General features: G+C 45.6%; 1 protein-coding gene across 1 annotated transcript in view; it reads right to left on the reverse strand.

Annotated features, from left to right (window-relative positions):
• LOC147098516 (uncharacterized) overlaps positions 1-11,951 on the reverse strand; it is a 58,238-nt gene extending 46,287 nt beyond the window's left edge. The window contains exons 1-4 of the mRNA XM_085970311.1: positions 11,774-11,951; positions 6,649-6,780; positions 4,470-4,605; positions 3,372-3,445 (exon numbers count right to left, since the gene is read on the reverse strand). Of these exons, the coding sequence (XP_085826437.1) occupies positions 3,372-3,445; positions 4,470-4,605; positions 6,649-6,780; positions 11,774-11,929 (498 nt within the window). The 5' untranslated portion in view covers positions 11,930-11,951. The remainder of the gene's footprint in view (positions 1-3,371; positions 3,446-4,469; positions 4,606-6,648; positions 6,781-11,773) is intronic.
• Between the last annotated feature and the right edge of the window lie 1,641 nt (positions 11,952-13,592).

The raw sequence follows: 13,592 nt of genomic DNA on the forward strand, positions 1-13,592 counted from the left end.
GAATGCAAACATAGAAAAGGAAACACAAAATGACCCGACACTCTCCTGGGTCTATGATTTAACGGTGAAGGGATGGCCAGCACATGGCGAACCACTGCTGCCAGCATTCTCGCCGAGAAGAGAACAGCTGTCAGTGTGCAGAGGAACCTTGATGTCTGGATCCAGAGTAGTAATTCCACCCAAATTGAAGGATAGAGTGCTCAATGAGCTTCATGAGGGTCATCTGGGAGGGGTAAAAATGAAGAACTTAGCCAGAGCGTTTGTGTGGTGGCCGGGAATCGATAGAGAAATCGAAGAGATGACCAAGAGCTGTACAGGATGCCAGAAGGTCCAAAACGCACCACCACAAGCCCCTCTACATCCATGGGAGTGGCCCTCATCTCCATGGCAAAGGGTGCACATTGATTTTGCTGGTCCCTTTATGGACTCGATGTTTTTAATTGCGGTGGATGCACATTCAAAGTGGCCAGAGGTAATAAAAATGTCCTCAACCACCACAGAAAAAACTATCACAGTCTTACGAACCATATTCGCCAGGAATGGGCTGCCTGAACAGATTTGCTCTGACAATGGACCACAGTTTGTGTCTGAAGAGTTCCGGAGGTTCTTAAAGAACAATGGTGTTAAGCATTACACATCCGCCCAATATCATCCAGCCACTAATGGATTGGCCGAGAGGTTTGTTCAAACATTCAAGAAGGCTATCAAGGCAATGTGTAATGAAGATATACCCCTACAACACAAGGTGGATAACTTCTTGTTTGCCTACCGGAATGCGACACATGCGGTTACCAACCAAACTCCAGCCATGATGTTCTTCAATCGAAGACTACGATGCCGCTTGGATTTGGTTAAGCCAAACGTCAGAAGAGATGTGGAGAACAGGCAGTTTCAGAATATGAATGAAAGGCCGACCAGGAGTTTTAAGATAGGTCAACCAGTTTTGGCCCGGGACTACCGCACAGAGAAATGGCAGCCAGGAACGATCTGTACACGGCAAGGACCTCTAATGTATACCGTGGACGTTGGGGAGAGCATTGTAAGACGCCATGCTGACCAGATTCTAGAGTCACTGGAAAACGTCAACTCCACACCACGATCTGATACACCTGACGATGAAACCGAAGTACCAATTGCATCTACCGCAGAATCGGTGATATTGGAAGCAGACGAACCAAACAACGACATTGATCCCGACTCAACCTTGCCAGAAGAACCTGATATCCCAAAGAGGCGTTATCCAGACAGAATCAGGAAGCCTCCTCAAAGACTAAACTTATAATTGCTTAACTTCAACCAATGTATCTAGCAACCGTAATTGTAATTGTAATTAGTTATTATTTAGTTGTTAAATGAATGTTATGTACTGTTTATCTAAAAGGGGAGGAATTGTGTATGTACCTTTAAGGGAATAACTGGTCTCAGACTGCAGTACCGGCAGTGACCACCCCTGTATAAAAGGCCCTAGCAGGCTTCTGTAGTTTCAGTTTCCAGGTTGTCTCCATTCAGTAAAGACTTGTTATAATCAACTCCTGCAGTCCGTGTCTCCATTATACACGGACATAATAATGCACCCATCACTCACCTGAACACTGGACATCTCGAACCCGCCAAGCCCTTCAGCCCGACGGTCCGCCTCCTCTAATTTGGCGTGGTTTGGAGACGTCGGGAATCCCACACTTCAGCAATAAAAATAGGGATTAGGCTAAAAACTGCCTGTTAACTACCTGTTAACAGGCAGTTAATTGGCACTAATCCCCTTCCCGCCTCGGGGAGGCGGGTCCCAGCACAGGTCGGGTATCCGCCTCCTTTGAAACTGGCATGGAGGCGGGTTGGGGGCGGGATGGGTTCGTGCCCCCCGATTTCGAGATTTTAACCCCCCCACACGCCTCCAATCCCGCCTCCACGGCCCAATGAAAATCCTGCCCTATGCCTCTATGAGGCCAATGATTCTGTATGCTTTGTTTAACAGCCTTATCAAAATTGTCCTGACACCTTCACAGATTTGTGTACGTGAACCCCCAGGTCTCCATTTCCTGCACCCTCTTTATAATTGGACCATTTAGTTTATGTTGCCCCTCCTCATTTTCTTTCCTTTCATGATCCCCGTGTGCAGCTGGGATCAGTGCCTAAGTATCCCTCATGGAGAAGGGTCAAGCTTTGGGCTGATTTTTCATACTTTCAGTTAAAGACCGAGTCGCCAAACAGCAAGTCAGTTTAAACAATAATGCTTCGTAAACGTACAGGCCTTGCTTCATGAGGCAGCCTCGCCGAAGCGAGTCGGTGGGGGTTGAATTTTCCATATTAGCAGTTATGTGACGGGGGTGCGTAATTGAACTTTGTGTTCGGACGTCAGCATGCCCTGCACGATTTCCCGTCACGCAAGAGCGCGAGTGCATAAGTTCTACCTCCAAGTAACAAGGGCAGAGAGGCCTGCTCGGCTGGTGAATTCAGACAGCATCTTGTTTCTTCAGAATAAGAACAATGCTGAACGGAAGACAACCTTCACGTTTTGTTTTTGGGGCCCTTGTGTTCGCTTTTAGGGGAATAAAATTCGACCCGGTGAAACTATTTCAGTGGCAAAACACTCGGGGTTGCAAAGGGCACTCCGTGTGTTGCAATCCCAGCTGAGACATTCCAAATTTTCTCCACCCTTCTCCTGAAGCCCCTTACTCTGGCTGGTGGATGATGCCTGCAACCCTCTGGTGCCCTGCTTACGTTGCACATGTCCTCAGGCTCTCTGATGGTGGGAGGTATCATGGTCGAGCACAATTCTATCCCCCTTTCCAACTTACACACACACTTACACACACACACACACACACACACACACACACACACACACACACACACACACACAATACCCACTAGGAGTCAGTGGGAAGCAATCTGGACCAGGGATTGTGGTTGGATTTTTCCCTCCCTAGTCTAGGGCTGCTGAAGCCAATTGTAGTCACATTGACTAAGCAATTGAGGGAGTTTGATTAACATTGCTTTTTTTTTCCCATTTAGTGGGGGCATGGGATCGATGACACAATAATGTCATCAATGGTCGGACAGCTCCGCGATCCCAGTTAACAAACTCGGTGAAATATCTTGCATAACATATTGGCAAGATGATAATCCTCCTTTAACAATGACTATTAAAGACGGGCTAATATCCGCTTCTAAAGGACGGGCTCATGGGGAGACAATGGGTTCCAGCAATGCAATGTTACATTAGATCCTAGATACAACATGCCACTTAGCTTCACAGTGTGCCAGTGCGATGTACCACCTGGCTCTGACAGGAGCTGTGCCACCTCTACATTGAACCCATTAGACTTCACTCGTGAGGCATGAGAATGTGTTCTTGACGATTGAAAGCTCACCTTGAATAGAGTTCCTCGTGGTGGCCTGCACACCTCCGCTGTGGGATATTTTTCCAGGTGAGGGATGTTAAACGCTGAGGAAAGAAATGTTTTGTGATAGAACCTGGACAGTGCCTGCAGTTCCACACGCACACAACAAAAACATTCAGGTACATTTAACTCCAAACAGAGATTACAAATGCCTTGTGTTCAAAATAAATAACGTCTCCAACAGGAACTAGCCCTCTAATTAGCTGTTAAGCAACCGCTTACATTTATAAAGCGCTCCTCCCACACAAGAACAGCTGAGGGAACTCGACAAAGTGCGGAGGTGAGCACCATGCAGCTAAGGTGGGGGGGTGGTGGCGGAGGGATTAGTGGCAGGAGGCCAAACACACAATAGGAGAAATGGATTTTTGAGGAATTTTAAAGATAAGGAGGGAGGTTAACAAGACAAAGAGGTTTAGCGAGAGAATTCTGGAGGGCGGGGATTGTGATCGGTGATTGGTTTGTGATTGTGAAGCACATGGAACAAGAAACAAATATGCACAGATACCGAACAAACTTTCTCTGCTAAGCAACAGAATCTACGCCCTCAATGTTTCGGCTTGTGCCTTAGTCTTAAACACGGTTTCCCAACTGGAAGCGAACATTATGTCCGATTTAGATCAAGGGCACGTTGTGCTGTGTGGATAGAGGTTTCTTATTTTTGTTCCCTGATAGCCCAGCATGGGAATGTAATAATCCTGTCAAAATTTCACCCGTCTATCTATCTTATAAAAAATTGGTGTACGCCCCAATCTCAGTTGGGCGATCTGATCATGTGATGTTTACAATTCAGTGATGCTTTCTAGCAGTCTGATTGGCTAGAAGGGACAATGTGGCCATTCTGGTTGTCTCTCACCATCAGATTGGCGGCAGGTAATCATGTGACTGCGCGGAGTGTCTTATGATCGATTGGCGGGACCTTGACCAGGGTTTTCCGAAAATCATCCGATGAGCCTACGGTGGCCCGATTGAGAGAACCCCTGGCGCAAAACAATAGGCGCGTTATCATTTCATTTCCCTCTTCTGTAACCAAGAATGTAAACTCGATGATACTGGAGGAGACCTGCTCACCGTGTTCCATCACATCACAGAAATCCCGATAGCGAACTTTGCCATCTGCTGTGTCAAAGCATTTGAGAAGTGTCTGGATGTCTTGCTCTGTTAAGATGCCTTCCTTTCCACAAGCCAAGTGCAAGCCTCGCATAAACTGTGGAAAACGATGAGTAATAAATCACACAATTATCACACTGTAATAATGGCAGCGCGCTCTGCTCCATCAACTGATTTGCTTTCAATTACATGCAGAGTTACCATAGCTACTAAATGTTACCAGTATTAATTTTCATCCTATTTACCCATCAGATTCGGCACTTTTTTAAAAAAGCACTTGATAGTTTTTGCATTATAAATATTCTATTACTTATGTCTGTTTCAATAATTTATGATGCTGTAAGTAAGCGTATGGACCATTGTTCTTTACATTATCCTCTCATTTAGCTAAGGCACCTACAGATATGTCACTGAGTATTACATTCTGGGGGTTCAAAAATCCAGAAGCAATTGCGACTCATAGCAAATACTTTTATTTTAATATTTATAATATACGAATAGGCATTATTTTTATTCCAGAATAAATTATTTTGGATTTCAAATGCTGAATCACAGTACACTTCAAAATGCTGAAAAATGCACCAAAAAGGTGTTACAAAATCAAGGTTTACAGGAGGGCGTCGCCCCCAGACTCTGCTAGGAAATAAACATGCACCAAAGTTCAATTCCCCTTCAAAAATGTCTAAATTCACCACCGCAAAAGTTTCACTTTAATGCAGTTCATTTTTCCTGTATCATACAACTGATGGACTATTGGCTATAGCTACAGCCCCTGTTCTGCTACTGGTGGAGAGACAACTTCAACAAAAAACTTTTGGTGTAAATAAATATAAATAGAAGGATGGGTAGAATTACACAGAATTTACAGCACTGAAGCAGGAAGGAAGGGGGGGGGGTAAACAGGTTGAGGGTGAGCTTAAGCGGGATTCTGTCTTTTGGGGGGAACAAGTAGGAGTGAGTGGACAGCGGATGGATGGCTAAAGAAAGAAAGGAAGACTTGCATTTTTATACCGCCTTTCACGACCTCAGGATGCCCCAAAGCGCTTTACAGCCAATGAAGTACTTTTGAAGTGTAGTCACTGTTGTAATGTGGGAAACGCAGCAGACAATTTGCACACAGCAAGCTGATAATGACCACATCAATTTTTTTTAGTAATGTTGATTGAGGAATAAATACTGGCCCAGGACACCGGGGATAACTCCCCTGCTATTCTTCGAAATAGTGCCATGGGATCTTTTATGTCCACCTGAGAGAACAGACAGGGCTTTGGTTTAACGTCTCATCTGAAAGACGGCACTTCCGACAGTGCAGCACTCCCTCGGTACTGCACTGGAGTGTCAGCCTAGCTTTATGTGCTCAAGTCTCTGGAGTGGGACTTGAACCCACGACCTTCTGACTCAGAGGTGAGAGTGCTGCCCACTGAGCCACAGTTGACACTGTGGGTGAGGATAATGACAGTGGAGTAAGGGCGAGGGTCGTTCTAAGGCGAAGAGGTGGGGTAGCAAGTAACTAGTGGTAGTAATTGGATTGAGGGGTGGTAGGAAGAGGAGAGGGTCATGGGAAGGCAAAGGGGTAAGAGACACAATGGGAGTATGGGGTAGAGGAAGCATGAGTATTGGGGAGAGGGGGATGGGAAGGCCACATTTTCCCCATATCCCCACTGTCTCCATGGAAACTGCAGCCTGCACCCCTGGCTGCTCTTTTCCCTGCCACATCACCGAACCACCATCTTACAGCTGAAAGGAAAGGAAAGGAAAGAAAGCGAGAGGCAGAGAAGCTGAAGAGGAGAGAAAGTGTAAAAAACAGTAAGGCAAAGATGAGAGAGACGGTAAGAGAGAGACCACCTTCTCCAACTGATGGTGGTCAATGCCACTTGCAGCTGTTCATTTCCTATGACCATCACAGTAGTCTCACTGATACTGTAGCCCTCTGCATCGGAAAGCTCTACATGATACACACTTGCTGCTGGATTGCTCCAGTTTTCAATATGGGATTCGGGGATAGCGCGGGAAAGTGGAGTTGAGGTATGAAGATCAGCCATGATCTTATTGAATGGTGGAGCAGGCTCGAGTGGCCGTGAGGCTCCTATTTCTTATGTTCTTAATAGCTTGACTTCGTTGCACAAAGTGCTTTGCTCACCTGACTTTCTGTGATAAGCCCACTCCGCAGTTTGTCGAAATCCTTGAAGAACTCTGGAGTTCGAATCCCCTTCATGAAAACGATTCTTCGGATTTTGTCGAACACCTCGAGAATCTCAGGTGATTTGGGTACCTGTAAATATTTTCCAAACCAAATCAGTTTGTGTCTTCAGTCGCTGCCATTGTTAATATATTTTATAGATTTGCTTTTACGGGGACTATTTCAGGGACACAAGTGAGGAATGTCTGTGGTCTAAAGGGGATATTTTCTATTTTAATACCCACTGCCAGCATTAAGTAATCACAGCTATTGCATAGACTAGCTACAGAATAAAACCTCCTTCTACACTGTCCCACCAAGAAGTACCTGATAAGATCTAGAGGGTGGGGCTCTCTTTACACATCCTATCAAACGACATTCAACGGCATTACCATCACCGAATCCCTCACCATCAACATCCTGGCGGTCACCATTGACCAGAAACTTAACTGGATCAGCCACATAAATACTGTGGCTACAAGAGCAGGTCAGAGGCTGGGTATTCTGTGGCGAGTGTCTCACCTCCTGACTCCCCAAAGTCTTTCCACCATCTCCAAGGCACAAGTCAGGAGTGTGATGGAATACTCTCCACTTTCCTGGATGAGTGCAGCTCCAACAACACTCAAGAAGCTCGACACCATCCAGGACAAAGCAGCCCGCTTGATCGGCACCCCATCCACCACCTTAAACATTCACTCCCTCCACCACCGGCGCACCGTGACTGCAGTGTGTATCATCTACAAGATGCACTACAACAACTCATCAAGGCTTCTTCGGCAGCACCTCCCAAACCCGCAACTTCTACCATCTAGAAGGACAAGGGCAGCAGGCGCATGGGAGCATCACAATCTGTAAGATCCCCTCCAAGTTACACGCCATTCTGACTTGGAAATATATCGCCGTTCCTTCATCGTCGCTGGGTCAAAATCCTGGAACTCCCTCCCTAACAGCACTGTGGAAGTACCTTCACCACACGGACTGCAGCGGTTCAAGAAAGTGGCTCACCACCACCTTCTCAAGGGCAATTAGGAATGGGCAATAAATGCTGGCCTTGCCGGCGACGCCCACATCCCAGGAACAAATATAAAAAAAGTGCTCCCAGATCAGGCAGAGAACATGCTAGATGCAGGGTAAAGCCCACGCTGCATGTCCCGTAATGCACTCCAGACTCAGGTTCCCCGCCCCATCCCTGGTTATATGCACGCTCCATCAAGATGTCCCGGATCGGGTCTAATCCTGGTTAGATGTGGTGTAAAACTCCCTTCAAGCAGTTCCAAATTGGGTATAATAACAACAACAACTTATATATTTATATAGCACCTTTAACCAAATAAAACATCCCAAGGTGCTTCACAGGATTGTTATCAAAACAAAACAAAATTTGACACCGAGCCCTATAAGGAGAAATTAGGGCAGATGACCAAAAGCTTGGTCAGAGAGGTAGATTTTAATGAGCGTCTTAAAGGAGGAAAGAGAAAGAAAAAGAAAAAATACTGATAAAAGACAGAGTGAAGCTCCCTCTGCTCAATGCCATGATCCAGAGCCAGGAGAACTATAACACTTGCTGAATACAGAATAAATATGGGGATATTTAAAGCACCTTGGATTTGGGGGAATACTACACCTGCAACCTGCCTTCCCTTATCATCCTTGCCACCATGTTTAATTGTGTGCTCCCTGTTGGAAAATATGAAAAAGAACCTACACATTTCTAATCCAGAAAGCATGCAGTCATGTCTCATGAGAGTTTTAAAGCATTCTACCTGACGTTGTGGAGCGTGTTAATGTGCACTCCACCCAGTTGGTAAACCTGATTTGCACTAAATAACTGAGATTGCACAGGAGGGCTCAAGCTTCGCCCACCTATTTTGCTCACATTAATTATAGCGATCGCAACAACTGTTTAAATCGTTACGAGAGATCCCTTTCACGGCAGCCATCTTTGATCCCAACTGAGAAGCACCATCATGCAGCTGGGGGCGTCACATTCATCAATGGTTGCGACTGGTCTAGCAAACAGCTCAAGTCAAAGATTTGGTAACAGAGTTGGCTGCCTGGAGGAATCTGGGAGGTGGACACCCTTAGGATATGTGATGTAGTTTTGTGCCCCTGTTTTAATTGCATTCCCTCCCCATGTGTTAGGTTTTGTCGTGGCAGGGAGGGGGGAACTTAAAATAATCACCATCACTAGAGAAAAAGTACTAGGCAAACCTATGGGACTAAAGGTGGACAAGCCCCCTGGACCTGATGGCCTGCATCCTAGGGTCTTAAAAGAAGTGGCTGCAGAGATAGTGGATGCATTGGTTGTAATCTACCAAAATTCCCTGGATTCTGGAGAGGGTCCAGCAGATCGGAAAACCGCAAATGTAACACCCCTATTCAAGGAAGGAGGGAGACAGAAAGCAGGAAACTATAGACCAGTTAGCCTAACATCTGTCATTGGGAAAATGCTGCAGTCAATTATTAAGGAAGTAGAAGCAGGACATTTAGAAAATCATAATACAGTCAAGCTGAGTCAGCATGGTTTTATGAAAGGGAAGTCATGTTTGATAAATTTGCTGGAGTTCTTTGAGGATGTAACGAGCAGGGTGGATAAAGGGGAACCAATGGATGTGGTGTATTTGGATTTCCAGAAGGCATTCGATAAGGTGCCACATAAAAGGTTACTGCACAAGTTAAGAGCTCACGGGGTTGGGGGTAATATATTAGCATGGGTAGAGGATTGGCTAACTAACAGGAAACAGAGAGTCGGGATAAATGGGTCATTTTCAGGTTGTCAAACTGTAACTAGTGGGGTGCCACAGGGATCAGTGCTGGGGCCTCAGCTGTTTACAATCTATATTAATGACTTGGACAGCACGGTGGCATAGTGGTTAGCACTGTTGCCTCACAGCGCCAGGGACCCGGGTTCGAATCCAGCCTCAGGTGACTGTCTGTGTGGAGTTTGCACATTCTCCCCATGTTTGCGTGGGTTTCCTCCGGGTGCTCCGGTTTCCTCCCACAGTCCAAAGATGTGCGGGTTAGGTTGATTGGCTATGATAAATTGACCCTTAGTTGTTAGGGGGATTAAATACGTGGGGTTACGTGTTGGTGTAGGGGTTACGGGGATCGGGTGGGATATGTGTCGGTGCAAGCTCGATGGGCCGAAATGGCCTCTATCTGCACTGTGGGGTTTCTGTGATTTCTGTGGATGAAGGGACCGTGTGTACTGTAGCCAAATTTGCTGATGATACAAAGATAGGTGGGGAAGCAAGTTGTGAAGAGGACACAAAGAATCTGCAAAGGCATATAGGTAGGTTAAGTGAGTGGGCAAAAATTTGGCAGATGGAGTATAATGTGGGAAAATGTGAGGTTATCCACTTTGGTAGAAAAAATAAAAAAGCAAATTATTATTTAAATGGAGGGAGACTACAAAATGCTGCGGTACAGAGGGATCTGGGGGTCCTTGTACATGAAACACAAAAAGTTAGCATGCAAGTACAGCAAGTAATTAGGAAGGCAAATGGAATGTTGGCCTTTATTGCAAGGGGGATGGAGTATAAAAGTAGGGAAGTCTTACTAAAGCTGTACAGGGCATTGGTGAGACCACACCTGGAGTACTGCATACAGTTTTGGTCTCCTTACTTAAGATGGGATATACTTGCATTGGAGGCAGTTCAGAGAAGGTTCACGAGGTTGATTCCGGAGATGAAGGGGTTGTCTTATGAGGAAAGGTTGAGCAGGTTGGGCCTATACTCATTGGAGTTCAGAAGAATAAAAGGTGATCTTATTGAAAGGTATAAGATTCTGAGGGGGCTTGACAGGGTATATGCAACGAGGATGTTTCCCATCGTGGGGGAATCTAGAACTAGAGAGCATAGTTTCAGAATAAGGGGTCGCCCATTTAAAACGAAGATGAGGAGGAATTTCTTCTCTCAGAGGGTCTTTGGAATTCTCTACCCCAGAGAGCTGTGGAGGCGGGGTCATTGAATATATTTAAGGTGGAGATAGACAGATTTTTGAACAATAAGGGAGTCAAAGGTTATGGGGAGCGGGCGGGAAAGTGGAGTTGAGGCCAAGATCTGATCAGCCATGATCTTATCGAATGGCGGAGCAGGCTCGAGGGGCCAAATGGCCGTTAACAATGCTTCGACTTTTACGAGGTCTTTCTCAGGGATGACAGCAGGGTCAATTGTATCACATGGAAAATTTCAGACCCCAATCCTAGGTCCTCTTTCCCGGCTCTCTGGCACTGGCCTCGCTGCTGAGGTGAATACCTGACACAACGAAGCATCACCCTGTCCCTGTGTCAATCGGCAAACACCTTGAGGCCAAACATTTTCACTTTTGCTTTAAAACTAAACAGAAATGGGAAACACCAAAAAAATCTGGATTTTTATACAAACAAAGAATGGCTGAATTAAGGACAGAACCTAAACACCAAAAACCAAACACCAAAACCCAAAAAAACACCGAAACCCAAACACCGAAACCCGAACACCGAAACCCGAACACCGAAACCCGAACACCGAAACCCGAACACCGAAACCCGAACACCGAAACCCGACCACCGAAACCCGACCACCGAAACCCGAACACCGAAACCCAAACACCGAAACCCGAACACCAAAACCCAAACACCAAAACCCAAACACCAAAACCAAAAAACCAAAACACCAAAACCCAAACACCACAACCCAAACACCGAACACCGAAAGCCAAACACCAAAACCCAAACACCAAAACCCAAACACCGAAACCCAAACACCGAAACCCAAACACCAAAACCCAACACCAAAACCCGAACACCAAAACCCGAACACCAAAACCCGAACACCAAAACCCGAGCACCAAAACCCAAACACCAAAACTTGAACACCAAAACCTGAACACCAAAACCTGAACACCAAAACCCAAACACCAAAACCCAAACACCAAAACCCAAACACCAAAACCTGAACACCAAAACCCGAACACCAAAACCCAAACACCAAAACCCAAACACCGAAACCCAAACACCAAAACTTGAACACCAAAACCCAAACACCGAACCCAACCGAACACTGAAACCAAACACCGAAACCCTGTGCCGTGTTACACCACATACCTCAGGTGGCCAGTAGCCGTAGGGAACTTCTGTTCTAATGGGGTGCACTGTTTCCATGGTCTTGATCCTGGAGAGAATGTCATTGTGAAAGTAAATGTAGTTGGAGAAGCCAGGCTTCCCTGGGACTGCATAGTGATCGACAATTATTTTCACCATCTCATCTGACAGGCCAACGGGACGTATTATAGCATGGTGGAACTGCAGGAGAAATGGAAGCGAAATCTCAGGTTATATATCAACAGCTAGATGACCTTAGAATATCACAGCTATTACAGGAAATCAATTCTACCACTGTATGCTTACATAACAGTGACTGTGCTTTAAAAGTAATTCATGGGATGTTCTAAGCATATGACAATCAAGTACATAAATGCAAGTTCTTTCTTTTATAATGTAATAGGATGAAAATAGAGCAAGTCATTTTTTGCGCGTGCCTGAGTGACAGCTCTTATAGATGCTCGCTACACCAAACAGATCAAAGAGAAAAACTCACTCCTATCTGGTACAATATGGCCCATGTGACTCAGGGTTAGCTGTTGTAGTGTAGACTACACATAGGAACAAATCACTCCTGCATGGTGTCATCAGCCTTGCGTGGGTTTCACCATCAGCGTTGCTACACACAGGGTGAAAGGGACCTCGCTCTCAGCTGGAATTCCATGGGTCAGGGGCAACTGGGCGAAGACCATCCCTGCCCTAATTCTAATGCCAGGCGCGCAATCAAATCTGACACTTTGAGCAAGATACAGAGAGGAGGGAGGAGCATCTGGATAACAAATAGGATCTCTAATTAATCAAATTAAAAATAAGAACCTCAGACCTAATAGGTGCTGTGTAATACATGTTCTTTCAACAGCATATATAAACATTAAATATTGGGCACTAAACCTTTGAAAAGTCGATCCCTTTTTTTATGAATATAAATTGTCCTGGCAAACAGGAATACTTTTACTAACATCAGCATTCTTGCTCAACACACTCTCCGATGGATTAAAGGGTAGAAGATCTCCAGCAATGCATGGCTGTTACCACTGGCATTCTCCTCCACATAACATCAACAATTACTTCAGACATACAGAAAGTCTCTGCCTGCCCTAGCCCTTACTCTTCTTTGGCAGCCCCTCCCAAACCCGCGACCTCTACCACCTAGAAGGACAAGGGCAGCAGGCGCATGGGAACACCACCACCTCCAAGTTCCCCTTCAAGTCACACACCATCCTGACTTGGAAATATATCGCTGTTCCTTCATCGTCGCTGGGTCAAAATCCTGGAACTCCCTCCCTAACAGCACTGTGGGAGTACCATCGCCACAAGGACTGCAGCGGTTCAAGAAGGCAGCTCACCACCACCTTCTCCAGGGCAATTAGGGATGGGCAATAAATGCCCGCCTTGCCAGCGACCACATCCTGAAAAAAAAAATTCTCCTCAACAATTACTTCAGACATACAAGAAGTCTCTACCTGCCCTAACATTAACCCTTCTCCTCAACAATTACTTCAAACATACAAGAAGTTTCCACCTGCCTCCACTTGGTCACAAACCCTCCATCCCGCACAGCCAAGTTGTACTTGCTGTGTGAATACTGCAGCTCCTTCTGATGGTGGGCCATGGGAACTACAACTGTATCCTATTGATTTCATTCTGCTGTGATCCACGCACTTTCAGCAAAACAAGAGAATTTTAACTTATTTTACAGAAGAAGCAATATTTTGATTGCAATTTAAATAATTTTGGATTGGGTTCTAGGTGGTTTAGTCAGTCACAACACTGTCTTCTTAGTAGGATAGCAAAATACTGCAGATGCTGGAAATCCGAAATA

The sequence above is a fragment of the Somniosus microcephalus genome, chromosome 29 (genome assembly GCF_052327205.1).
Source record: "Somniosus microcephalus isolate GS21.2 chromosome 29, FLI_Smic_1.0, whole genome shotgun sequence".
Taxonomy (NCBI): Eukaryota; Metazoa; Chordata; class Chondrichthyes; order Squaliformes; family Somniosidae; genus Somniosus; species Somniosus microcephalus.